Here is a 26,466-nt window from a genome sequence, read left to right on the forward strand (position 1 = left end):
TTGGGTGAGTGGGCAAATGCATGGCAGATACAATATAATGTGGATAAGTGTGTGGTTATCCACTTTGGAGGAAAGAATGGGAGGGCTGAGTACTATCTTGATGGTATCCATTTAGGAAAAGGGGAGATGCAAAGAGTCCTGGGTGTCGCTGTGCATCAGTCATTAAAAGTGGGCAGGCACGTGCAGCGAGCAGTAAAAAAGGCGAATGGTGTGTTGGAGTTCGTATCAAGAGGATTCGAGTTCAGTAACAGAGAGGTATTGATGCAGTTGTATAGGGCCTTGGTGAGACCTCACCTGGAGTATTGTGTTCAGTTTTGGTCTCCTTGTCTGAGGAAGGACATCATTGCCATGGAGAGAGTGCAGAAAAGGTTTACCAGATTGATACCAGGGATGGCGGGACTTGCATATGAAGAAAGGCTAGAACAACTGGGCTTGTACTCGCTGGAATTTAGATGATTAAGAGGAAATTTAATAGAAATGTTCAAAATTCTTAAGGGATTTGACAGGCTAGATGCAGGAATATTGTTCCCAATGTTGAGCAAGTCTAGAACCAGGGGTCACAGTTTAAGGATAAAGGGGAAGTCCTTTAGGACTGAGATGAGGAAGAATTTTTTCACTCAGAGGGTGGTGAATTTATGGAATTCTCTGCCACAGGAAGTGATTGAGGCCAGTTCCATAGCTATATTTAAGAGCGAATTAGATTTAGTACTTGTGACTAGTGGGATCAGGGGGTATGGAGAGAGAGCTGGAACAGGGTACTGAGTGGATGATTAGCCATGATCAAAATGAATGGCGGTGTTGGCTTGAAGGGCCAAATGGCCAATAAACCCGAATACCCATTGGATAGTTATTCTTAGCTGCTGGCCATCCTTTCTGTATCTTTAAGCTCTTTCATTGTTTCATGTCTCTGTTGCTTTCCAGATCTGATCTGTACTATCCTGGGATATTGGAAATGAAGTGATAATCTTGTGAACATAGGCCTATAAAACTGCATTAACATCTTGGTTGCTCTTTTCTTTCTTGGCAACTGATTGAGACAATGCAACAGCTGCAAGCATGAATTTTCCTGGAATGTAGATCATTTTCACTTTGTGTTTCTGCAGTCTTATCAACATGTGCTGTACTGCCGTGGCATAGTCATTCAGTGGTTATGACATAATTGAGACCAGTTTATGTTCCGTCTTCACTTCAAGAGCTTGTCTATAAACGTATTGAGGGAACCTTTTGCATGCAAAAGTGCTGCCAAGAGGCTTTCTCCATCTGTGCATAGTTGGCTTCTGCACTTGTTAAAACCCTTGCTGTATAGGCCACAGGTTGCCATATGTCCTCCTGCTACTTTGATAATACTGCTCCAAGGCCATGTTGGGATGCATCAGCCGAGATCCTTGTGCACCCATCCGGATCATAAAATTTTAGTCCAGGCTCTTCTGTTAGGACTTTTTTGAGTACCTGGAGCACTCTTGTTCCTGCAACCAGATCCACTCCTTGTTTCTGCACAAGGAGTGACCTAAATGGTGCTGACATAATTTGCAGACAAGGGATGTACTTAGCCAGGTATGTCCCATCCCTAAGAAACGTCTCACTTCCTCTTTGTTTTGGGGCCTCACAAAATTCTCAATGACTGATGTCTTTCGTGGATCCGGCATCGTACTTTATTCAGATATGACATCTCCAATGAAGTACATTGTCTTTATACTAAATTCGTATTTCTCTTTATTTAATTTCAAATTTAAATTCCGTGTCATGTCAAACACTTGGCTTAGTTAAGTATCATGTTTATCCTTGGTGGACCACCATACAATGATGTCATACATCATGGTCTCAATTCCAGCAATACTTTCAAAGATTAAGTGGATGGTTTTATGGTAGACTTCTGGTGCGGACAAGATCCCAAATGGTAGCCAAAGAAAGCAGTATCTTCCTTGTGGAGAATTAAAAGTGCATAGTCTTGAACTTGCCTCATCGAGCTTCATCTGCCAAAACCCTGATGATGCTTTGAGCTTGCCAAACCTCTTGGCACCTGGAAACTGGGACATGATTTCCTCCCATGTCAGCAATTTAGAATGCTCTTGTAGCGGCCCATGCAAAGAGATGCGGACCAGCCCACAAAATGGCTGATGAACACGTGACCGTGTGGACCTGGCGGTGGAACTGGCTGTTGTCCCAGGTGACATCCTGCACAGCAGGAAGACGAGGAACTGGCGGGAACGCTGACCAATATCAGGCCAGCACTCCAATGATGTGGGGCCCTGACGTCAGTGCCTGGGGCCCATATAAATGCGACGGCCAGTGCAATAAACCATTTTTAACCTCAAGGCTTTGGTGTGCGTGTGGTTCTTCTTTGTGCCTTCTTAGTGCGAACGCTACACTCTCTCGATGGCTTTATTGAGATCTCTTGGGTCCAGACTTGCATGCCGTGCTCTGTTTTTCTTTTTTAAGATGACCAGTGAGCTGATGCAGTCTGTAGGTTCTTCAATTTTCTGTATGACTTTCATCCATTCAATGTGTATAGTTCTTGTTTAAGTTTGTCTCCAAGTGGATATGGAGCTTTCTTGCATGCATGGACAACAGGAGTCATTGTCTCCTTTACGTGGATATTATGTACACCAGGTAAACATCCAAGGGCCTCAAAGACATCCATAAATGTTGTGTGCTCATCTTCAGTCAGTGAAGCCACTATGAAAACTCTTTCACCAGGTTGAGCTCTTCACATGCACTCAGACCTAATATTGGCTGTGTCTCTTTTCTACAATCAGTAGCTGTGGCTTTAGATGCTGCTTTGTGTTGGAAGATCACCATACAGCCCCTTTTACTGGAATGTTCTCTCCAGAATAGTCTGTCACTTTTAATTTCACTGGATAAATCTTGCTCTTTACAGTGAGGGTCTTGTAATCATCCATATTAACCTGGGATTGGGTGTTGATCTTAAATGGAATTACTGTTTCATAACAATCACTAGAATCATCTATAGAAACATGGAAAACTTACAGGCCCTTCGGTCCACAAAGTTGTGCTGAACATGTCCCTACCTTAGAAATTTCTAGTCTTTCCCATAGTCCTCTATTTTTCTAACCTGCATGTACCTATCCAAAAGTCTCTTAAAGGACCCTAACCTATCTGCCTCCACTACCATTGGCGGCAGCCCATTTCACGCACCCATCACTCTTTGCATTAAAAAAAAATGGCCCCTGACATTTCCTCTGTACCTACTCCCCAGCACCTTAAACCTGGGTCTTATTGTCCTGATAGCCTCATAATTCCCCTTTTTCCAATTAAACTCATTTCTAACTTGTCTGTTCCTATCTCTCTCCAATTCGATTGTAAAGGAGATAGAATTATGATCACTATATCCAAAATGTTCTCCCACTAAGAGATTTGACACCTGACCAGGTTCATTTCCCAATACAAAATCAAGTAAAGTCTCTCCTCATGCAGGCTTATCTACATATTTTGTCAAGGAACCTTCCTGAACACACCTTACAAACTCCACCCCATCTTAACCCCCTGCTCTTGGGAGATGCCAATCGATATTTGGGAATTTAAAATCTTCCATCACGACACTCTGTTATTACTACACCTTTCCAGAAGCTGTTTCCCTAAATGCTCCTTGATACCTTGTTTTCATTGGGTGGCCTATAAAAAATGCTCAGTAAATTTATTGACCCCCTTCCTATTCTTAACCTCCACCCACAAAGACTCCATAGATAATTCCTTCATGAAGTTCACCTTTTATGCATCCATGACACTATCTCTGATTGACAGTGCACGCCCCCCACCTCTTTTGCCTCCCTCCCTGTCCTTTCTGAAACATCTAAAACCTGGCTCTTGAAGTAACCAATCCTGTCCCTGAGCCATCAAGACTCTGTAATGGCCACCACATCATAGGTCTAAGTATTAATCTACACTCTAAAATCATCTTTTTTGTTCACATTACTCCTTGCATTAATATAGACACATCTCAAACTGTCCTTCTGAGCACTTCCCTTCTCTCTCACCTGCCTTTCTTCCCTCACACACTGTCTCCATGCTTTTTCTATTTGTGAGCCAACTTCATCTTCCCCACTCTCTTCAGTTCGGTTCCGATGTCCCCTCCAACAATTCTAGTTTAAACTCTCCTCAGTAGCCTTAGTAAACCTCCCCGCCAGGATATTGGTCCCCCTGGGATTCAAGTGCAACCTGTCCTTTTTGTACAGGTCCACTCTGTCCCAAAAGAGGTCTCAATGTTCCCTGTTCCAATTCCTCAGCCATGCATTTATCTTCTACCTCATTATATTCCTATACTCACTGTCTTATAGCACAGACAGTAATCCAGAGATGATTACCTTGGTGATCCTGATTCTCAACTCCCTTGCCAACCCCCTATAATTTTTTTTAAGGACCTCTTCAATGTTCCTACCTATGTCATTGGTACCAACATGTACTACGGCCTTCCGGCTGTTCTCCCTCTCACTGCAGGATATCGTGGGCACGATCTGAAACCTCCCGGATCCATTTTGTTTCAGCAGTTGCAGTCTGTATGTGGTGAATCCATGAAGAATTCTTCCATTTTTTTTATCTTCTGTGTACACCTTTCTCTTAGTAGCCCCTGCTTTGCAGCACTTTGAAAAATGATTCTTCTTCCCACATTTATTGCAGGACTTTCCTTAGGCAGGATACATCTTTGGAATATGTCTACCATCGTACCTGCTACATATGCTGTTTGACCCTACACCTCTTTGTTGTAGCTTTGGGAAACTGCTGGTACTCTGCTTCTCTGTTTTGACTGCATGTACTGTTGTGTCACTCTTGTGCAGCTCCTTAGCTTGTCCTTGTGTGGTCTCTACTGCCCTACACATACTCACAACGTTTTCCAGCGTCAAATCTTTTTCACGCAACAGTTTTTCTGTAAACCCATTATCTGGGATTCCGCAAACTATTCGGTCTTGAGTGAGTTTTTCAAATCTCCAAATTTACAGGAATTGATCAGTGTATGAAGCTCGGCGAAGTTTGGTCGAAACTCATACCTTGTTTCTGGTCACAGGAGAAAAACTTGAACGTTTTTACTTGGAACAAAATACTCCTCAAATTTTTTCATCAATTGTGTCCAACATAAGAGCTGTCTCGTCAATTTGAAAACTATTATAGATGTGCAAGGCATCTTCAGCCATCACGTGTAGAAATGTAGACAATTTCTGTTTTTCGTTGGTCTCTTCTGCTTCACCAGCCTCTTAATAAATGCTGAATCACTGAAGTGTTTCCAATTATCGATTAGATTGCTGGTAAACTGCATCGGTGTGGGAGGACTTAACTTATCCATGACGGGAACTATTGTCTTTTTTTACACACTTGGCATCATGTTATGCTTGTTCCTTGAAGAAGAACAACCTTGTGTGCAATGTTCCCTCTAATTTTTAGTAGTTGGTGTGTGAAAATATGTTGTGCAAATTTTTTTCCTGTGACAAAGGTATGTACGCACTGAATGCTTGTACAAATGTAAACTTGAAATTGTTTCAAGATATCTCTTATGGCTAATAAAACTGCATTGGCATGGAAAGGTGAGGAGATGTAAATTAGTGATGTGCAAATGTGGTATTTGTAAAACTGACTAACCAGTTAACAGAAACAGTTAGGAGATTATTTTAAATAAGCCTAATTATTTATGACTACATTATTTTAGATAACTAACCTAATTAGTTAGGCCTAGGGATTTATCCACCCTCATTTCCTCCTTTTTAATCTGTATAGGTTCCATGATCTCACTGCTTGTTTTCCTTACTTCCCACAACTCTGTGCCCATTTCCTGAGTGAATACTGATTAGAATACTGATCTCCCCCATCTCTTTTGACTCCATACAAAGCCGACCACTCTGATCTTCAAGGAGACCAATTTTGTCCCTTTCTATCCTTTTGCTCTTAATATACTGGTAGAAACCCATTGGATTTTCTTTCACATTGTCTGCCAAAGCAACCTCATGCCTTCTTTTAGCCTCCTGATTTCTTTCTTGAGGTTTTTCTTGCATTTTTATACTCCTCAAGTACCTCATTTGCTCCATGTTGCCTATATCTACTATACATCTCTCCCTTCTTTCAAACCAGATCCCCAACATCTCTCAAAAACCATGGTTACCAATGCCTGTTAACTCATCTTTTATCCATGATAGGAAATTACGTTGGTGAGTAGAGGGGCTATGCCTGAATTATTAATGTTCCTTTTCATTACACCTTCTTTTGGATGCTTCAGACAACATCAATATTTTGTTTAAATTTTGTGCATGGTGTAATCTTGTTTGGATAACTTGTAATCTCTCAAATGACTTATTTTTTAGAATCCTTTAAAAGAGAGCTTGTAAGAACCCTAGGGCTGAATGAATTAGAAAGGGTAAAAGGAAAAGATGGCCAAATCAGGAAAGCTTGGATGACAAAAACTATTGAAGATTTGATCAGGAAAAATAAACATTATAGCCAACTGAAATCTGGGTTTGTCCTCCTCAGAAGCCATAGATATAGTTGTAGTTGGGGATCCTCTTGGAAAGAGTCATCACAGTATGATTGAGTTTCTCATACAAATGAAGGGTACATTGGTCTAAAACCAGTGTGTTATGCCTAAGCAAGGGAAACTACAAGAGTATGAGAGGAGTTACCCAGGGTAGTCTGGGAACGCAGGCTATATGGAGGGACCATTGAGGAACAATGGAAGACTTTCAAAGAGATTTTTTACAGTGCTCAACAAAAGTGTATTCCAGTTGAAAGGAAGATCAGTAAGGGTGGGGACACCCAGGCTTTGATAACTAAGGAAATAAAGGAAGGCATGAAGCTAAAAGCTTATGCGTGGAAAAAAATCACCAAGAGCAAGGGAAAGCTAAAAGCTAGGGAAAAATGTAAAAAGCAACAATGAATCGTGAAGCTAGCAATAAAGAGGGGGAAAGTAGATTATGAAAAAAAGATTAGTACAAAATATAAAAGTGAATAGTAAAAGTTTATATAATTACATAAAGTGCAAGGTTGGATGTGAAGGGGAATTGATATGGGGTAATGAGGTTTTGAATGACTTTTCTGTCAGTCTTCACAGTGGAGGACACCTCTATCATGCAAATGATAGATATGGATGTGATGGGAGGGGATGACCAAGATGCAATAGCTATCACCAAAGAGGCAGCCTGAGTAAATTTGTGGGTCTAGAAATAGATAAGTCTCTGGCTGTGATGGAATGTATCTCAGGGTGCTGAAAGAAATGGCAGAAGTTATAGTACTGGCTTTGGTAATTATTTACCAAAATTTTATGGTCTCTAGGCAGGTCTCGGCAGATTGGAAGATGGTAAACTTCACGCCACTATTTTAAAAAAGTACACAGGGAACTATTGCAAAATTAATTTAACATCTGTGGTTGGGAAAATGCTCGAGCTATTATTAAAGAAGAAATAGTGAGACATCTGGAATGAAAGGGATCTTTCAGGTAGCTGCAACATGTATTTGCCAAAGATAGGTTCTGTTTGATGAAGTTACTGAAGTTCTTTGAGGATATAATGAGCGCGGTAGATAGAGGGAAGCAGAAGGATGTTCCTTGAGGAGGCACAGAGTTGGGGGAGATATATTCGCATGGATAGAAGATTGGTTAACCTATAGAAAGCAGTGAGTTGGTGTTCAGTGGTGAGCGAGGTGCTGCAGTGATCAGTGCTGGAATCTGAAAGAGGGGACAGAGTGTAATGTATCTTTTTGCTGATGATACCAATTTGAATGGAAAATAAAATTTTGCAGAGGACACAGAGTCTGCAGAGACATATAGATAGTTTAAGTGAGTGGGCAAGGATCTGGCAGATAAGTACAATGCTGATCAATGTGAGGTTATCCACTGGAAGGGAAAATGGAGGATCAGATTATAATTTCAATGGCAAGCAATGCAGCATGTTGCCATGCAGAAGGACTTGATAGTGATAGAGCATGAATTGCAACTGTACAAGATGCTGGTAAGGCTACATCTGGAGTACTGTATGGAGTTCTGGTCTCCTTCCTTGAGGAAGGATGTGGTGCAGAGGAGGTTCACCAGGTTGATTCCAGAGGTGAGGCGGTTCTCCTGGGAGGAGAGATTGAGTTGTCTGGAGCTGTACTTACTTGAATTTCGAAGAATGAAATGGATATTTTAGAAATATGGTGGATCTGTGTAATGTGTTATCCATTGAAGCAGTGGAGGCTATCTCAGTAAATATACTTAAGATAGATTGGATAGATTTTTTACAATTAAGGGATGGGGAAAATGCAGGTAGGTGGTGATGAGTCTATCATCAGATCAGCCATAATCTCTGTGAATGTCAGAGCAGGCTCACAGGCCAGATCATCTACTCTTGCTCCTATTTCTTGTGTTGTTCTGTTCTTATGAATCAAGAGATCCATAAACTGTTGAAGATTAGATCTGTGATGTTTTGGTCAGGAAAATGAGAAATATACAAAAGTACCAGGTACAACTTCCAGAATGCCATTACCAATACAATGAGATAATTCCAGATCAAGGTGTCATCTGACAGATGTTGACAGCTGTGGCAGGACATGCACACCATTATATCTTACATGGTGAAACAAGGCATCATCATGAACTGTGAACATCTCTCCCACATGCTGTGAATGTCTTCTATGCTTACTTCAAGTGCAAAAATAATGAAGAACCCTTGAGAGCCCCATAGCCCAAGGTGACACTGTGCTCCTAGTTTCTGAGACAGATGTGAACACAAACTTCAGGAGGGTGAATTCTCCAAAAGTGTCTGGCCCAGACAGTGTACTTGACATTGACCTTAAAATCAGTGTGAACCAACTGGTTGAAGTTTTTACAGACATTTTCATCCTATCACTACAACAGTCAGAGGTCCTCACCTGCTTCAAAAAGAGCATCCATTATTCAGTGCCTAAGAAGAGTGAGGTGATGTGGCTCAAAAACTATTAACTGATGATATTTGTGTTAACTGGGCTGAAGTTCTTTGAGAGATTAGTAATGGAACAAATTAACTCCTATCTCAGGAAGGATCTGGACTCACTTCAATTCGCCTGTTGTCCAATAGATCAATGGCAGATGCCATCTTTCTGGTACTCCCTCTTAAATTACCTAAACCACAGGAACACCTATGTCAGGGTGTTCATTGACTAAAGCTGGCATTCAACTCCATCATACCTTCAAAGCCTATGACCAAACTGCAGGATATGGGACTCTGTTTGTCTCTTTGTTTCTGGACCCTCAACTTTCCCAATCAGTGCAAATCAGCAATATTACTTCTACCATGATGACCATCAATGCTACCCCTAGGCTAAGCGCTTTGTCCTCTCTTTCCTGAACACTCATGACAGCTTAGCCAAGTTTGGATCTAAATTAATCTACAAATTCACTGATGACATCACTGTTGTCGGCCAAATTGCTGGAATTATGATCCAGACTACAGATGGAAATTGAGAATCTGGTTTGGTGATCTAGAACAGCAATCTTGCTCTTAACATCATCAAATCAAGAGGTTTATTATTGATTTTAGTAAGGAGAGGACGAGGGACCTTGTGCATGCCAGTATTAATGGAACAAAGGTGGAGGGGGTTTGAACCTTCGTTGCTGGCAGTCAAAAGTCTTCTCCTGGAGCCAGCACATAGAAACATTAGTGTAGAACACGTACCAATGCCTCTCCTTTCCAAGGAGTATGAGGAGATTTGCCATGTTGTTGAATACTTTAATTCTCGAGGTGCACTATGTTAATTCTGCTGACTGGTTGCATCACAGCCTGGTTTGGGAATTCAAATGCCCAGGAACTCAGAAAGCTACAGAAGACTATAAACAACCAGGCACATCACAGGCTCTGATTTCCCATCCATTGTATATTTCTTTGTGAGGTTCTGCCTCAAGAAGACAGTCAAGATCATAAAAGACCCCCATTACCATGGTCACAACTGTTATCTTTGAGCAGAAGGTTCAAAAGCACAACTGCTATCTTTGAGCAGAAGGTTCAAGCCTGAAAACAAGAACCTTGAGGTTCATAGTTTATTTCCATCAGCTCTCAGGCTCTTGAATCTTCCCTTGTTACAATAATCAACTCTACAGAAGGATTGACTACATTATTGCTAAGTCACTTTTATTGCTCTAGGAAAACTGTGAATTTATTTTTTTACTTTATTAACTCTTTTTAATGCAGTATTTATTGTAGTTTTTGTTGCAAAGTAGCTGTTTGGCTGCAGAAAACAAGCGAGTCCCTTCAAGAATATAAACTAGCATAATAAGAGGCCATAATATTCTCAGTATCGAGTTAAATCATGGAGATGCCGATAATTAAAGGAATCTGTGAGGATATCACTAAATTTCAGAAGAACTCCAGCCTTGATAGTATTGACAAACTACAGACAAGAAAATTGAAGTAGTAAATAGGTGTGGGAGAATGGCCATACATCAGTCAAGCCAGTTCTTCTAGTCTGCTCACAATTACAAAAGGATATTAGAAGAATCTTCAAGTTTGCTGAGATAGTAGTTGTGAGGAAAAAGAATAGTTTTATGCAAAAAAAATCTTTCATTATAACAACAAGATTGGCATAGCAGTTTACAGTGCTATCCGGGGTTTGAATCCCTCACAGTCTGCAAGGAGTTTGTATGTTCTCCCCAAGTCTCTGTGGATTTTCTTCAGGGGCTCTGATTTCCTCCCACTCTGATTTTCCTCCTCAAAACATACCAGGGGTGTAGGTTAATGGGGTGTTAATTGGGCGGCACGGATTCCTGGGCTGAAATGGCCTGTTACCGTGCTGTATATCTAAATTTAAAAAAAAATTGAATATCAATTTACTAGATGGGTTTCTCTTCAATCATTCATTTAGAAAGCAGGAATTTTAATACTAATGCTGCATCTTTTCATTTTTAACAATAGAAGTTGAATTCATTAAGCCAAACTTTTCATTATGTGCATTGCTTTATATGACCCTTTGGAGACCAAATAAATTTCAGAATATTTCTATTCATAATTGGAGAGATGCTATTCCTAGATACTCTTATGGAAGCAGATAAAGGACAGTAAGACTTGATTCTCAAAATCCTACCTTAAAGGGGCAATTTGGAGTTGAGTCCTTTTATGAGGAGTTGAGTCCTTTTATGACAACTCTGATCTTAAATAAAATCCAAAGACTCTATTTTCGCTGTTTTAAAAAATTTATACATACAGCATAGTAATGGGCCATTTCGGCCCATGAGTCCATGCTGCCCAATTTCCACCCCATTAACCTACACCCCCCATTATGTTTCAAATTGTGGCAGGAAGCTGGAGCCTCCAGAGAAAACCCACACTGACACGGGGAGAACGTAAAAACTCCTTACAGGCAGTGTGAGATTTCAACCAGGTCTTGATTGCTGGTGCTGTAAAGGTGTTCCACTAACTGCTACGCCAACCATGTTGTGTATAATTAATAAGATTTTATTTTGTACAAAACTTCTTTTTCCTCACAACTACTATCTCAACAAACTTGAGGATTCTTTTAATTATGAGCAGACTATAAGAACTTGCTTTTCTGATGTATGGCCATTCTCCCACAACTATTTACCACAGCAATTTTCTTGTATCTCTAATTTGTTAATACTATCAAGACTGGAGTTCTTCTGAAATTTTGTAATATCCATACAGATTCCTTTAATTCATGGCATCTCCATACTGCTTTAATTACCAAGAATAGATGATGGGTCTTTCAGAGTTTCTGTCATCTACTGTACAAGCTTTTAAAATTTAAAACACAAACATAATTGGTGTTTATAAATTTAATTTAATTTACCACTGCGAGAAATCTGGTTTCTATTACCCAATGAGATGTGGTAGAGAGCAAAGTGCAGGAATTTGATCTTTGTAATTTGAGGAAATCAAAATTTACAAATACAGCAGTGGCACCTCGCTGAGGAATGAACAAAGAGTGAATAGATCTTTTGGTCACTTTCTCAATTGGAAAAGTTGCCTTGTTGCTGCACAGCTCCTGTTGCTTCTTATTCCCAGAACCAGTTTATCTCCCTGTCTAGATTTTTCACATATTAATGAATTACCTCATCCATAGAAATTAGATCTATTTTGACTCTGTATGTTTAGTGAATTTGGTGAGATTTGCCACTTGGAGTAGGGAATAACAGTTTACCTGTAGAAGTTTGAGTGTCTTCCACTTGTTTTTTGTTTATTTTTCTTTGTTTTTTTTCTTGTTTTATGATACAGGTATCGTCATTCAAGTAAAGCAGATAGTGGATGGGCTAGATCAAAACCTATAATCCCACAAATCAATTGGAGCACATTTTACAGTTATTTGGAAATCAATCACCTGCACTTTGTTTCATATTCAACTCTATTTTGTTTTGTCTAATCATTCCAAACCTGTATATAGAGAAGAGAGGGAAAACCTGCAATTTTGTCCATCATGAATCACTTGTTTTTCTCCATATGTTGTTCTATTTTCCATGCCAATAGTATTTTACTTTGAAACAAAACTTTCAGTTTTTGAATGGAAAGTTTTCTCTGAAAGATGCTGGTACCTGACTGAAGAAAGTAGCCTTTCATGGTTTATGTTTTACTTTATAAACTTGTGTTGCCAAGTATCAAAAAAGTGCACTTCAATAACTAGTTTTGATGATCATTATGTAACTTTAAGTAGTGAATTATGATTATCTGTCATAATTTTGACGTGACATGCAAGTGAGTTATGTTCACCCTGATGAGATGTTAATTCAAACAAATGATTGATTTAACTACTGGTATGTTAGTGTCCACTTTGAAACAAATTAGAAACCTAACATTGCATCCTTCAATTTTGATTAAAGAGACATTGGTATGGAATATATTATCATTACTCAGTCATGTACGAACTGAATAATACAAAGAAAATGTCGATTTTATTTTGGTATGTTGTGAACAAAAATAATTTAAATAGATTTTTTTTTGTCCAAAATTGTAGCCTGTTGAGGATAGAAGAAGAGTTCGAGCTGTCTTGCCATACACTAAAGTACCAGATACAGATGAAATTAGGTAAGTTGTTGATTTTTTTTCAGCTAAACATAGAAATCTTGAGCTGTTTTGGGCTTACCAAGATGAAACTTAGCCTGGAACACAAGTATCAAATGCTTCCAGACCAAAGAGAATGCACTCGTTAGCTCTCTATTCTGACCCAAATATACATCATAGTGGTCATGTTGCTGCTGTATGTTGAATCAATTACCTTCAAGCTGTTTTCTTTGAGGGTTGCTTCCTTTAATTTCAGGCTCTTTTCTGAGTCACTCCGAGATGCTTGGGGAGGTCAGAGTGAAATATCAATAAGTGATGGTGATTAAAAAAAGTGACAATGTTGTAAAAGTATATCTGAATCTCTGAATTATTTTAAGGGAAGGAAAACTGCCAGTTTTATTAGATGCTGATGATGGGTCTCCAGGCTCATATGACTGTGGTTGATTCTCTGTCACAGGGATAGAGCATTTTGAAGGCTGTGTTGCCTGCTTAGTGCTCAGATTTGGTGCATCTTACCTGACCTGCAGAGGAATTTGCATTTGTAAGGGAAAGATTCAGTTGTGGTCCATGTGGAACCACAAGATGTTAGTAGAACCAGGAAAGATTGTATTAAAGGAATTTGAGGAAGTGGTGACTAAATTACATAAATCTAGATCAGAAATGTACTTTAGGTGTGGTGTGAAGATTGGAACCTGGTTCTGTACAAAGGTGAGATCCTTCTGGGAGGACCTGTGGGACATTCTGAAAAAAGTTAAAGGTGGATTTTCCACAGGATCTGGAATTGTACCTTCTGGCAAATATTATGGACATAAGTTTTAAACTGTCCAGATACCAAATTCAGTCTGTGAAGGCCACCTTGTCAGTAGCCAGGAAGTGTATAGCGGTTACATGCAAGTCTGACTCCCAACTAAATATTACATGATGGAATACAGAAATCCAGAATTTTCCCTGGAGAAAATCACATACATTTTGAGGAAGAAATATGGCACATTCGTTAGGGTGCAGCAGCCCTATCTGCAACACATTGGTGCATAGATGTAATTATACCCCTTTTAGATAGAGTGAATACAACAACTGTGCCAGTAGTAGAATGCTTGAGATCAGTGAAGTGGTTGTGGCGGAGGCGACTGTCATGATAATGAATATGTATGAGATGTACCGGAAGTCACGTGGTATGAGAGAGATAAGAACACAAGCAGGAGAACAAAGGAAACGGGAAAATAAAGCCACTGAGAAGTTTACCTGATAAAACTTGTGTTTAATGTTTTATTAACTTCACATTTCGGGCCACAAATGTGACATTGGCGACGAGGATGAAAGAAGCTTGAAGAAAATTAAAGACTAAACAAGATTACAGAGGATTACAGACAACTTCAAGGTGATAAGAATTTTCTCTGTGACTCAGTACTTTTGGGGCTGGAATTTTTCCTCATGGCTGGGGCAGACGGTGACTTTCTAACACATAGTGGAATTGCTCATTTTGACCCGACTGGTGATGCAAGCACTGTAAGTGTGAAGTGGAAGGCATGGCTGGAAGAATTTGAATCCTATGCCGACAGTCATGGCCTATTTCTAGATACCGGTACAGTTGAACAAAAAGCGCAGAGAAGGGTGTTACTTCTTTTCACTGCTGGACCTGCAGTTTGGGAAACATTTAAGACACTTTTGAATACTGGAAGAAAAGATGAGTACCGGAAAGCGGTAGATGCATTAAATGCACACTATGTAGTGACACCGAATGCTACATTTCAACGCCATTTGTTTCGGAGAACGAGACAAGAAGATGGCCAGACAATTGCTCAGTACGTGACGAGGCTACGTCAGCTAGCTGTTGGATGCAATTACATGCCAGCTGATTTGGACAACCAATTATTGGATCAAGTCGTACCTCACTGTAGATCAGATAAACTCAGAAGATGTCTACTGGAAAGAGGGAGTGAGTTGGAACTCACCGATGCTTTAACCATTGCTGCTGCATTAGAGGCTGTTGAAGGGCAATTTCATACCATGACCCTGAAAGACAACTCAAGCCAGCAAATTAAGAGCCTCTCACATCGCCATAATCAACCAAGATATACGCCGACACATGACGTGGAGTGTTATCGATGTGGAAACCGAGGTCACTTTGGAAAAGACCCATATTGCCCGGCCAAAGGCAAAGTTTGCAGCAAGTGTGGAGGCAAGGACCACTTTGCAAAGAAATGCAAAAGCAAGTCCAATGCAGACCAGAAGAGGAAGAGTACAACTTCCAAAGGCAAAGCCTGGGGGAAAGGAAAGTATCCTGGAAAGAAAGATACCATTCGCCAGATAGACGGTGACGATGATGATACCCAGGAGGAACAGAGTTGTTACCAATTTACGTTGAATGAGATACATCATGAGAAGGTCCCAGTGATCATTGGTGGAGTGACAGTGCAGGTCATTGTAGACTCGGGCAGTGACAGTAATGTGATTGATCGACATTTATGAGAGAAGTTGAAAAGGAAAAAGATCATCTGTACCTCAAAGAAGTGTTCCAAGAAACTGTATCCATACACAGCAACCAAGCCATTGCAGACCATTGGATGTTTTACTGCAACTGTTGAAGCTGGAGATAAGTACACCGAAGCAGAGTTTATGGTCATAGAAGAGAGGGGAGAACCATTGCTGAGTAGAAGCACAGCGCAAGACCTGGCAATACTTCATATTGGAGCTTGTGTCAATTCAATTCAGTCATACGAGGATATGAAGCAAGAATTCCCCGCAGTCTTCCAAGGAGTAGGAAAGCTGAAAGGTTGACAATTGAAGCTAGCGGTAGATGAAACGGTCAAACCCAAGGCACAACCAATGCGCCGAACTACGTTTGGACTTCGTGGAAAAGTCGAAGCCAAAATTAAAGAATTGATTGAACAAGACATTATAGAACCGGTGGAACATTCGACACAATGGGTCAGTCCCGTAGTGATTGTGCCCAAACCAAAGGGTGACATAAGACTATGTGTTGACAAGAGAATGGCCAATGAAGGTATAATTAGAGAACGACACCCTATACCAACAGTGGAGGAAGTACTTCAAGAACTAACTACCAGCAAGGTATTCTCAAAAATTGATCTGAAGTGGGGCTATTATCAATTAGAGCTGGATCCAGGTTCCTGAGATGTAACAACCTTTGTGACTCACTGTGGATTGTATCGTTACAAGAGACTATCATTTGGAATTAATGCAGCTTCGGAGATCTACCAGTATGAAATCCATCGAGTGATTCAAGGCATTCCTGGAGTTGCCAATATTTCTGACGACATCATAGTCCATGCACCAACAAAGGAAGAGCATGACAAACGGTTGAGGCGGGTACTATCTAGACTACAGGAGGCAGGCCTTACCGTGAATGGAAACAAGTGCCAGTTCGGTGTGTCAGAAATGGACTTCATGGGACACAGACTTACACGGGAAGGACTAAACCCTGCAGAGGCCAAGGTGAAAGCTATTGCAGAGGCATGTGCACCTCAGAACGCAACAGAGGTGAGGAGTTTCCTGGGATTAGTCAATTTTTGTGCAAAGTTCATTCCTAATTTCGCTACAGTGGCAGAACCACTAAGGAAACTAACCAGGAAAGGTGTACAATTTCATTTTGGATCTGAGCAGAAGAAAGCGTTCACAGCGCTGAAGCAAAGCCTGACAGATGCAAAAACTTTTGGATATTACGATCCGGCGGCATCAACCAAAGTCATAGCGGATGCCAGCCCGGTTGGTTTAGGAGCCGTGTTGGTCTAGATGCATGATGGAGGACCAAGAATCATTGCCTATGCTAGCAGATCGTTATCAGATGTGGAAAGAAGATACTCTCAGACAAAGAAGCACTCGGACTTGTATGGGCCTGTGAGAGGTTCCATGCATATTTATACGGCATTGAATTTGAACTCTTCACAGAATATAAGCCATTAGAGGTGATCTATGCACCTAGATCCAAACCGTGTGCCAGAATAGAGAGATGGGTACTCAGACTACAACCCTACAAATATAAAGTAATCCACATTGCAGGGAAAGCAAACATTGCAGATCCGCTGTCCAGATTGGTGAAGGATGGATGTCCACAATCCAAGTCAAAATTGGGAACAGAAACAGAGAGCTTTGTACGCTTCGTAGCTATTCAGGCGACACCGAAAGCTGTGACTACGAAGGAGGTCGAGAGAGAGAATCTGAACGTGATCCAGAACTCATGGAAGTAAGAGAATGCATACAGAGTGGACAATGGGACAAGTGTACTCACAGGGCTTACATTCCCATTAGAGACGAACTTTGTTGCATCGGACAGTGTGTATTAAGAGGTTGCAGATTGGTGATACCGCAAAGATTGAGACCGAAGATCGTATCCTTAGCGCATGAAGGACACCTAGGTATTGTTAGTACCAAGCAAAACCTCAGGACCAAGGTATGGTGGCCAGGTTGTGATAAAGACGCAGAGAAATTTGTTAAAACTTGTCACGGATGTCAAATCACAAGTAGGAGTAATCCGCCAGAACCGATCCGGAGTACGCAACTCCCGACAGGACCATGGATCGACGTAGCTGTTGATTTTCTTGGACCTTTACCGACGGGTGAATCAATTATGGTAGTGATAGATTACTACAGCAGATACTATGAGTACGTGGTGTTGAAGTCCACAACCACTGAAAAAACAATACAAGCGTTAGCAGAGATATTCGCAAGATATGGATTACCTGTTACATTTTACTCTGACAATGGTCCACAATTCATTTCAGAGACATTTGCGGAATACATGAGGACCACAGGTATCCACCATCATAAATGGCTGCAAGCCAACGGAGAAGTAGAGAGACAAAATCAGTCCATTGAAAAACGATTGAGGATTGCACACGCAGAAGGACAAAATTGGCGAGAAGCATTGCTATCTTATGTGGCTGTCTATCGAGCAACGCCTCATGCAACCACTGGAAAAAGTCCTGCAGAAGCATTTTTTGGGAGAAAAATCCGCACCAAAATGCCAGAAATAAAGGAAATCCGAGACGACCAGGAGATGAGGGACCACGATGCTGAAAAGAAAGGTGCAGCAAAGCTGTACACAGATTCGAAACGTGGGGCCAAGTACTCAGACATCATGCCAGGAGATAATGTTCTAGTGAGGCATGAAACTGGTGGTAAGCTAGACACACCTTATTACCATCAACCCTATACTGTCGTATCCAGAAGTGGCAGTATGGTGACAGTCAAGTCTCCGACTGGAGTCCTGTATAAGAGAAATGTCTCAGGTGTAAAAAGGTACCAGTCCAGAGATACATCGAGCGAAGAGGTTGAAAGGCCAATACGAGATGCTGAAACTGAGAGACCTGATGATGTTCCAGAGGCAGTTACCAGCACTCCTGATGAAGTGACTAGAGCTCCAGAAACACCCGAAGCCGTGGCGAGCAGTATTGCCGACGCAGAGAGTGAACAACCGAGATGCGACGACAATATTGCAGGCAGGCCGAAACGAATCCGGAAAGTGCCCAAACGATACGAAGACTTTGTGCCATAGTTTTAATAAGAACTTTGGGACAGTATTTTAACATTATGATATATGTGGATGTATGAGTGCTGTAGGAAGTAAATTTTATGTAGTTGAGTTATAGTATTACCATTAGTTACAATGTTTGTAGGTTTCCGAGGGATATTGGTAAGTGAAGGTAAAGTTTATTTCTGATTAAAGGAGGGATGTCATGATAATGAATATGTATGAGATGTACCGGAAGTCACGTGGTATGAGAGAGATAAGAACACAAGCAGGAGAACAAAGGAAACGGGAAAATAAAGCCACTGAGAAGTTTACCTGATAAAACTTGTGTTTAATGTTTTATTATCTTCACATTTCGGGCCACAAATGTGACAGCGACCTGCTCTTGTATTTTGTTCCTTATCCTATTATTTTGGGTTTCTTTGGGTTCTTCCAAAGTTCCCTTAAAGGTTTTTGACTTCAATAATATTTTGCTCTTTGTATTTGTTTAATTTATATAATCTTTCCTTTTTTTGTCTTAGGATACGGGAGGGAGGGGAGGGGGTAGGGGATAAAATAGATTCTGTATGATATTTGTGTATTGTTTATTTGGATTTATGAGTCTTTGAAAATCAAAAATAAAATATTCAAAAAGAAACTTAGACTAAATTAAAAAGCAGAACAAAAGAGGTGATAATCTCTGGATTACTACTTGAGCCATGTGCAAATTGGCAGATCAGAGAGTTAAATGTGTGGCTCAAGGATTGGTATGGGAGAAGTAGTTTTCAATTCCTAGGAAATTGGCATCAGTATTCGGGAAGGAAGGAACTGTTCAAAGGGGATGGGTTCCATCTGAGCTGTGATGGGACCTAGATCCTGGAGAATTGTATAACTAGGATTGTGGACAGGGCTTCAAATAGATTGGAGAGGGATGGATAAAGTAAAAGATAAAATAAAAACAAAAGCGAGATTAGAGTGTAAAAGTTATCAGATTTTAAAAGCAGGAAGAGTATAAGGGCTCTTATCTGAATGCCCTTCTTATTCATAACAAGGTTAGTGAACGTAACCTTTTTCTGCTTTTATATTACAAAAACTTTTACTGTACATTTTTATATTTTGTGCTCATTATTTTTCATAATTACCTTCCCTCTCTTTATTGCTCAATTTGTGATACTTTGTTGCTTTTTAAAGTTTTTCCATTCTTCTAGTTTCTTGCTGCTCTTGGCGACTTTGAGGAGAAGGAACAGCATTTTCCAAACTAAAAATGAGGTGGATGGGAGGGAGGAGCAGGGGGAGGATAACAGGTAAGAAGTCATAGGTGGATACAGGTGCGAGGGAAAAAGAGAAAAATATTGAAGTAATAGAGGGAGGGGTAACTGAATGGAGAAGGAAGGTATGGGGAGTTTGAGGAAAGAAAGTCAAGAGAGAAACTCTGGTGAGGAGGAGTTAATGGAAAGCTGGAGAAGGCAGCATTAATGCCATCTGGTTGGAGTGGCCGAACAGAATATTAGATGTTGTTGTTCCAACTTGTGAGTAGCCACAGTTCTGTAGTGCATGTCATAGATAGACATGACAGCACATTGTTATGAACCCAGAGGACACCAAAACCCAGTAGCAACAGAATTTCACCGACAAATGGTCACTTAAACAAAAGTTGCTTTTAATTCTCTTTAAACATGAAAACAGGATCAAACTTTATCTTATTACTATTAACAACCCCCTTCTAATTCTAAGTGCATGAGTATGTAAGTTTAGAAAAGTTCTTTGATTCATAGTCCAATCTCACTTCTCCTTCCTCCAAGTTCACTAGTTGCAGGCAATTTTTATACTGTGCACAGAATTTAACATTTATGAATTTCACAAGGCTTTGTTGCTTGAAAGGTAAATGGTTACCGCTCTGGAAGGTTCTTGCCAGTTCTCAGAGATATGTTGTTCGCTGGACACAAACTGATTTCTTCTAATCAGCTGCGTCAGTGTCTTGCCGAAGAAACTTGCCCCATCAGGGTTTTCCAGATGATAACCTTTCTTTCAGGTCACCACAGAGTTCCTTTTTGTTTCTCTTATTTCAAGTGACCATAAGGGCTTTGACCAGACTGAACTAAGAACTCAGAACCAGTCTTCAAAATGTTTTTTTTTCACAAGCTTGTCATGTTCCAGTCATAGCTGTTGCTGTTGAACTGTCGAACTGAATTCTCTCTCTCTCTCGTAGAGAAAAGCCTGTCTTACTCTCTGTGCTTGCAAAACCACATGACCCTCTTAGAACAGCATACTGCACTCAGACAGACTGCGGCTCCAAACCTAATCCTTCAAGTTCTTTCATCTGTAGCTTTTCAAAACAACAATCCAATTGTGAAGTCCCTATAGACACTCTTCAAACCTTTTGCAAAGGCACTCGGAGCCAGGCCTCTCTGGTTTGAGCAAAACTACAGCATTTGAAAGATCTGTTTTGAAGTGTTTGCATCTGATGTACACTTAAAAAAATAACCTGCCACAATTTATTTCCTTTAAAACATATCTATATATAATATAAAATACAACATAATCTGTCACAACAGAAACAGGCCTCTTCGGCCCTTCAGGTCTGTGCTGAACCATTTTTTTGCCTAGTCCCACTAATTTGCCCTCAGTCCATAATCCTCCATACCTCTCCCATTCATGTACCTGTCCAAAATCTTCTTAAATATTAAAGTTGAGCCAACGTTCATTAATTCAGCTGGCAGCTCGTTCCACACTCCCACCATTCTCTGTGAGAATAAACTCCCCTTGTTCCCACTGAACTTTTCCCCTTTCACTCTTAACCTATGTCCTCTGGTTTGTATCTCACCTACCCTCAGTGGAAATAAACTATCAACATTTACTGTTTATCCCCTTCAAAATTTTAAGTACCTCTATCAAATCTCCCCTCATTCTTCTATGGTCCAGGTAACCTGTTTAACCTTTCCTTTTAACTCAGTTCCTTAAGTCTGGGCAACATCCTAGTCAATTTTGTTTGAACTCTTTTTTTCTAATTTTTTAAAATTAGATTTTATAATAAATATAGTACAATGAAGAAGAGGGAGCAAAACTGAAAATACAGTATCACATATGTATAACTCCAATTATCTGAAATTGGATTCTCCAAAATCCTCAATTATTAAAAAAATATAAAAAAGATTCGGATAAACGAGGATATCGGGAAAAAAAAAATCAGAAATCCTCATTTATCCAAAATTTTTTCAGAGCCGAACTGACTGGGGACGTCGGGCTGCCAGGCTATGCCTAACATTTTTTTGGTGAGAATTAAACATTATTTTAATACTTAAAAAGCCTTCCCTTGTTGATTGTTGTTGTTTAAATACTGTTACAAGTGATTTGCTGTTGCTACTGGGCTGTTTTTTAAAAATGACCAGTTCTCCGAAAAAAAAAAAATGTTTATCCAAAATAGACCTGGTCCCGACCACTTCAGATAATCAGAGTTGTACTCTATATCAAGCTAAAGGCTTCAAACAGTATAAGCTCGGTCCCCCATCCACTGCACTGGATGAAAACAGAAAATACATTAAAAAATTTATATAAAAACCCACCTAACCTACTGTATTGAAAAAAAGAAAACTACAAAAAAAAATCTGTGCATTTTATCATGAGGGTTACATATATTTTGACTCTGAAAACAAAGATAAGACTATATCTCATCTGGAAGAGTGAGTACATTTAGTCACATTAAAAACATTTACATCATATGAAAATAAGACATTAAAGGTCACCATGTATCTTCAAATTTCACCCATGAAACAAATACATACCATATAATTTTTTCTAAACTTAAGCAAAACATATGACAAAACCATTGAAATATTGTTGGAAGTCTTAGAGTCTTTCCATTTGAATAGGATGGCTCTTTTAGCCAACAATGTAGAGAAGCCCACAACCTGTTGCACAGGTACAAATAAAACTGCAGTTGTCCAGTTCAATAACCCCAAAGAGAACAGTTATTGGATTGGGTCGAAGCTCCACCTGAAATACAGTTGAAAAGATATTAAAAATATCTTTCCATAGATTTCGAAGGATGGACAAGACCAAAACATATGTGTCAATGTGGCAATATCAGATTTGCATCTGTCACAAGTAGGGTTAATATTAGAAAAGCTATAAGACATCTTTGGACATGTGAACACGATGCACCACTTTGAATTGGATTAATGAATGTTGGGCACATATTGAAGATGTATGTATTCACCAGTTTAAAAATCTTGTTCCATAGTTCCTCCAATAAGGGTCTTTCAGTTCCAATTCCCAAGCCTTTTTAGTCTTATCCTGGAGTGCTGGATGTAATTTCAATAATCTATCATATATAATTCCAATTAATCCTTTCTGCGGATTCAGTTGAAAAATATTATCAACTAGTTCTGGTGGATATACAAATGAAAAGTCTGGTAATGTGGTATTTAAGATATTTCTAATCTGTAAATATCTAAACAAAATCAGTATTTGTTAAGTTGTATTTACTTGCTAGCTGTTCAAAAGACATTAAACAACCTTCCTTGAATAAATTTGTGTCTCTTTAATTTTTTTTTCGCTTTCTTCCAGTTTTTCTCTTAAGTCATTTACTTCCATTTCTACAGCTGTTTCCCGCTCTTCCACATTCTCTACTCTTTTCCCTATTTCTTCATGACTAGTTCTAACCTTTGTATTTTATTTTCTGTTCTTTTCATTTTCCTTTTAATTGCATTAAATTCTAATGCTAACCATTCTTTTAATGACCTAATTTGTTCTTTAAAAACATACTTTATCTATAATCTGTCCATCAATTTTACCTTCTATTTCTCTGTGAAGATCTTGGTCTTCTTCCTCTTCTTCTGTGTCTGTACTTGTGTTTGTGCTTTCTTCTCTTCTTTGTGTCTGTGTCTCTTCTGTTTTTACTGTGGATCTACTTGTATCTCTTTGTCAGGCCTCTTCTTGCTGGGCCTCTTGTTGCTGGTCCTCCCCTCTTGGCCTACTCCTCTGTTGTGCTTCCTGCCGTCGATCTTCTTGCTGGTCGTCTCTCTCCCATGTTGCTCCCTTCTCTGCTGCCTTTCTCATCTTCCAGCTGAGCGCCCTGGTGTCGGGCGTCCCTCAGCTGTTCGCGCTGCAGCTGGCTGCTCCTCTGCTTGACCCCCCTGCCGCCGGTGTCCTCTTTTTCCCCTTGTTTCCATTGGTTGCGCATTTTGTTTGGCTCCGAGAGCCATTTTTGAAGTCCATCGGCAGGTGAGTTGCAACTCTGCAGGGCAGGCACTGACCTCTGCGGTCAGGCACTCCTCGCCACCACAGAGTCCTGTTCCTTTGTGCAGATAAGGCCCTCTTCTTTCTTCAGCAATTTTTCTACTACTTTTATTCCAGTTTTTATTTTCTCCTTCTTGGATGCCATCCTCCTCCTCTGTAACTTTATCTTCTATTTCTTCTATTTTATTTTTGTTGTGCCTTGTCTTTTTCTAATTTTTTTTCCTGTTTGAAAAAGTTCACTTTTATGAAGGTTTATTTTATATCCAGAGAAAGCTGAATTGAGAAAACAGATAACATAGCTGGGATAGATCAATCGTGTTCTGAAATAGAAACTAATAGTTTATTTGCATGCAAAGAAACCTTATCAGTTGCTCTGTTTCTGACAATTTGTTGAACCTTAATAGTCTCAAAGGGCTATTGTCAGAGCTTCTAAAACAAGATCAATTAGTAAGGCGCAAAGGGAACATCATGTCTAGTTTCCCTAAACAGCCTAAATAAGGAGGATTTGTTATTATTAGTAAGCACCATAGCTAAGGTGTACTATAAATCAATTTAATCCATGATATAAAGCCCATATCAAAATTAAATTTCCTTAATGTCTCAAAAATCTCTTTCTATCTCATTGACATATTTCCTGTAGTTAGGTGACCAAAACTGCACAGAATACTCTAAATTTGGCCTCACCAATATCTTATACAACTTTACCATAACATCCCAACTCCTATACTCAATACTTTAATTTATGAAGGACAGTATGCCAAAAGCTCTCTTTACAACCCTATCCAGTTGTGATGCCACTTTCAGGAAATTATATATCTATATTCCCAGATCCCTCTGTTTTTCTGCACTCCTCAATGTCCTTCCAATTACCATGTACGTCCTTTCTTGGTTTGTCCTTCCAAAATGCAACACCTCTCATTTGTCTGCATTAAATTCCATCTGCCATTTATTAGTCAATTTTTCTTTTCTTTGAATATTTTATTTTTGATTTTCAAAGATTAGTATAAATTTAAACAAACAATTCAATCAATTGCAGCACCAAAATGACATACAGAGTCCATTTTTATCTCAAGAAGCCCTGGAGCAACAAAATGGGTAACAACTGAAATAGATGTTGTAGCCTTGGCATCACCTTCATTTTAACACAGTTAACTCTGTCCACCAAAGTTATGGGCAGAGTTCTCCATCTACTGAGTCCTCCTCAATCTTCTGGAGCAAAGTGTATAACCAAGGTGGTTTGCAGTTACCAAACTTTAAAAATTATTATAGAGCCGCACAATTAAGGTATTTATCAGATTTTTACCAGACAAGGGTAAAACCAGACTGGACTAAGAAAGAACTAGATAAAATAGGGGAGAAGGTACCGGAACATATACTTTATAAGTGGGATGAAAAGCTGGTGCAATATAAAAGCTCACCAGTATTGCATCATTTACTTAATATATGGAAGAAGATCCACTTAGAAAGGAAAAAAAAACAAATGACCATATACTAAAATTGTTATTGACACAAAACCCACTAATCCCTTTTACAATAGATAATCTTTCATTTAGAGAATTGGAGAGAAAAGGAATCAAAAGAATAGAAAATTGTCTTTTGGGAAATAATTTATTAACATTTGAACAGTTGAAGTACAAATATGGAATAACTCATGGAACAATGTTTGCATGTCATCAACTGAAAGCTTATTTAAAAGATACATTGGGAAACAGACTGAGATTACTAGAAGGAAGCAGCTTTGAATATGTGATTACAGACACAATGATAATTAAAAGATTTATAACCAACATTTACATTAAGCTGCAAGATGAGGAAAATGATGAAATAAGCTATAAACCTAAACAAAAGTGGGAAAAGGATTTAAACATGAAGATAAAAAATGAAGCATGGGAAAAGATATCTTCTGGAACTATAAAGAAAATAATAATCACAAGCTTAACATTCATGGATTTTCAATATTCAGGAGGGACAGACAGAAAGGAAAAGTAGGTGGGGTAGCATTGTTGGTTAGAGAGGAATTAAAAGCAATAGAAAGGTAGGATGTTAGCTTCAATGATGTGGAATGAATATGGGTAGAGCTGCAAAATGCAAGGGGGCAGAAGACGTTAGTGGGAGTTGTATATAGACCACCTAACAGTAGTAGAGAGGATGGGGATGGCATTAAACAGGAAATTGGAAATGCGTTCAACAAGGCAAGGCAGTTATAACGGGTGAGTTTAATCTCCATATAGACTGGATGAATCAGATTGGTATGGGTACTGATGAGGATGATTTCTTAGAAAGTATACGGGATAATTTTCTAACCCAGTATGCTGAAGAACCAAGGAGGGAACAGGCCATTCTAGACTGGGTTCTGAGAAATGAGGAAGGGTTAGTTAACAATCTTGTTGTGCGAAGCCCTTTGGGCAAGAGTGACCACAATATGGTGGAATTTTACATTAGAATGGAAAGTGACAGGGTTAATTCTGTAACTCAGGTTCTGAACTTAAAGAAGGGTAACTTTGAGGGTATGAGACGCGAATTGATTAAGTTAGATTGGGAAATGTTACTTAAAGGATTAACTGTAGAAAGGCAATGGCAAGCATTTAAGGATCACATGGATGAAATGCAGCATTTGTTCATCCCGGTTTGGAAAAAGAATAACTCAAGGAAGATAGTGCATCCTTGGATAACAAGGGAAATCAGGGAGAGTATCAAGTGTAAAGAGGAAGCGTATAGACTAGCCAGGAAAGACAGAATACCAGAGGATTGGGAGAAATTCAGAGTTCTACAGAGGAAGACAAGGGGATTAATCAGGAAAGGCAA

The 26,466-nt window shown here is 39.6% G+C and overlaps 1 protein-coding gene across 7 annotated transcripts in view; it reads left to right on the forward strand.

Annotated features, from left to right (window-relative positions):
- Positions 1 to 26,466, forward strand: part of rasa1a (RAS p21 protein activator (GTPase activating protein) 1a) — a 232,161-nt gene that overhangs the window by 51,726 nt on the left and 153,969 nt on the right. For all 7 annotated transcript variants that reach the window (XM_069890456.1, XM_069890428.1, XM_069890408.1 and 4 more), the window contains one exon: positions 12,907 to 12,977. In XM_069890456.1, the coding sequence (XP_069746557.1) occupies positions 12,907 to 12,977 (71 nt within the window). The remainder of the gene's footprint in view (positions 1 to 12,906; positions 12,978 to 26,466) is intronic.

This window comes from Narcine bancroftii, chromosome 1 (genome assembly GCF_036971445.1).
Source record: "Narcine bancroftii isolate sNarBan1 chromosome 1, sNarBan1.hap1, whole genome shotgun sequence".
In the NCBI taxonomy this organism is placed as follows: Eukaryota; Metazoa; Chordata; class Chondrichthyes; order Torpediniformes; family Narcinidae; genus Narcine; species Narcine bancroftii.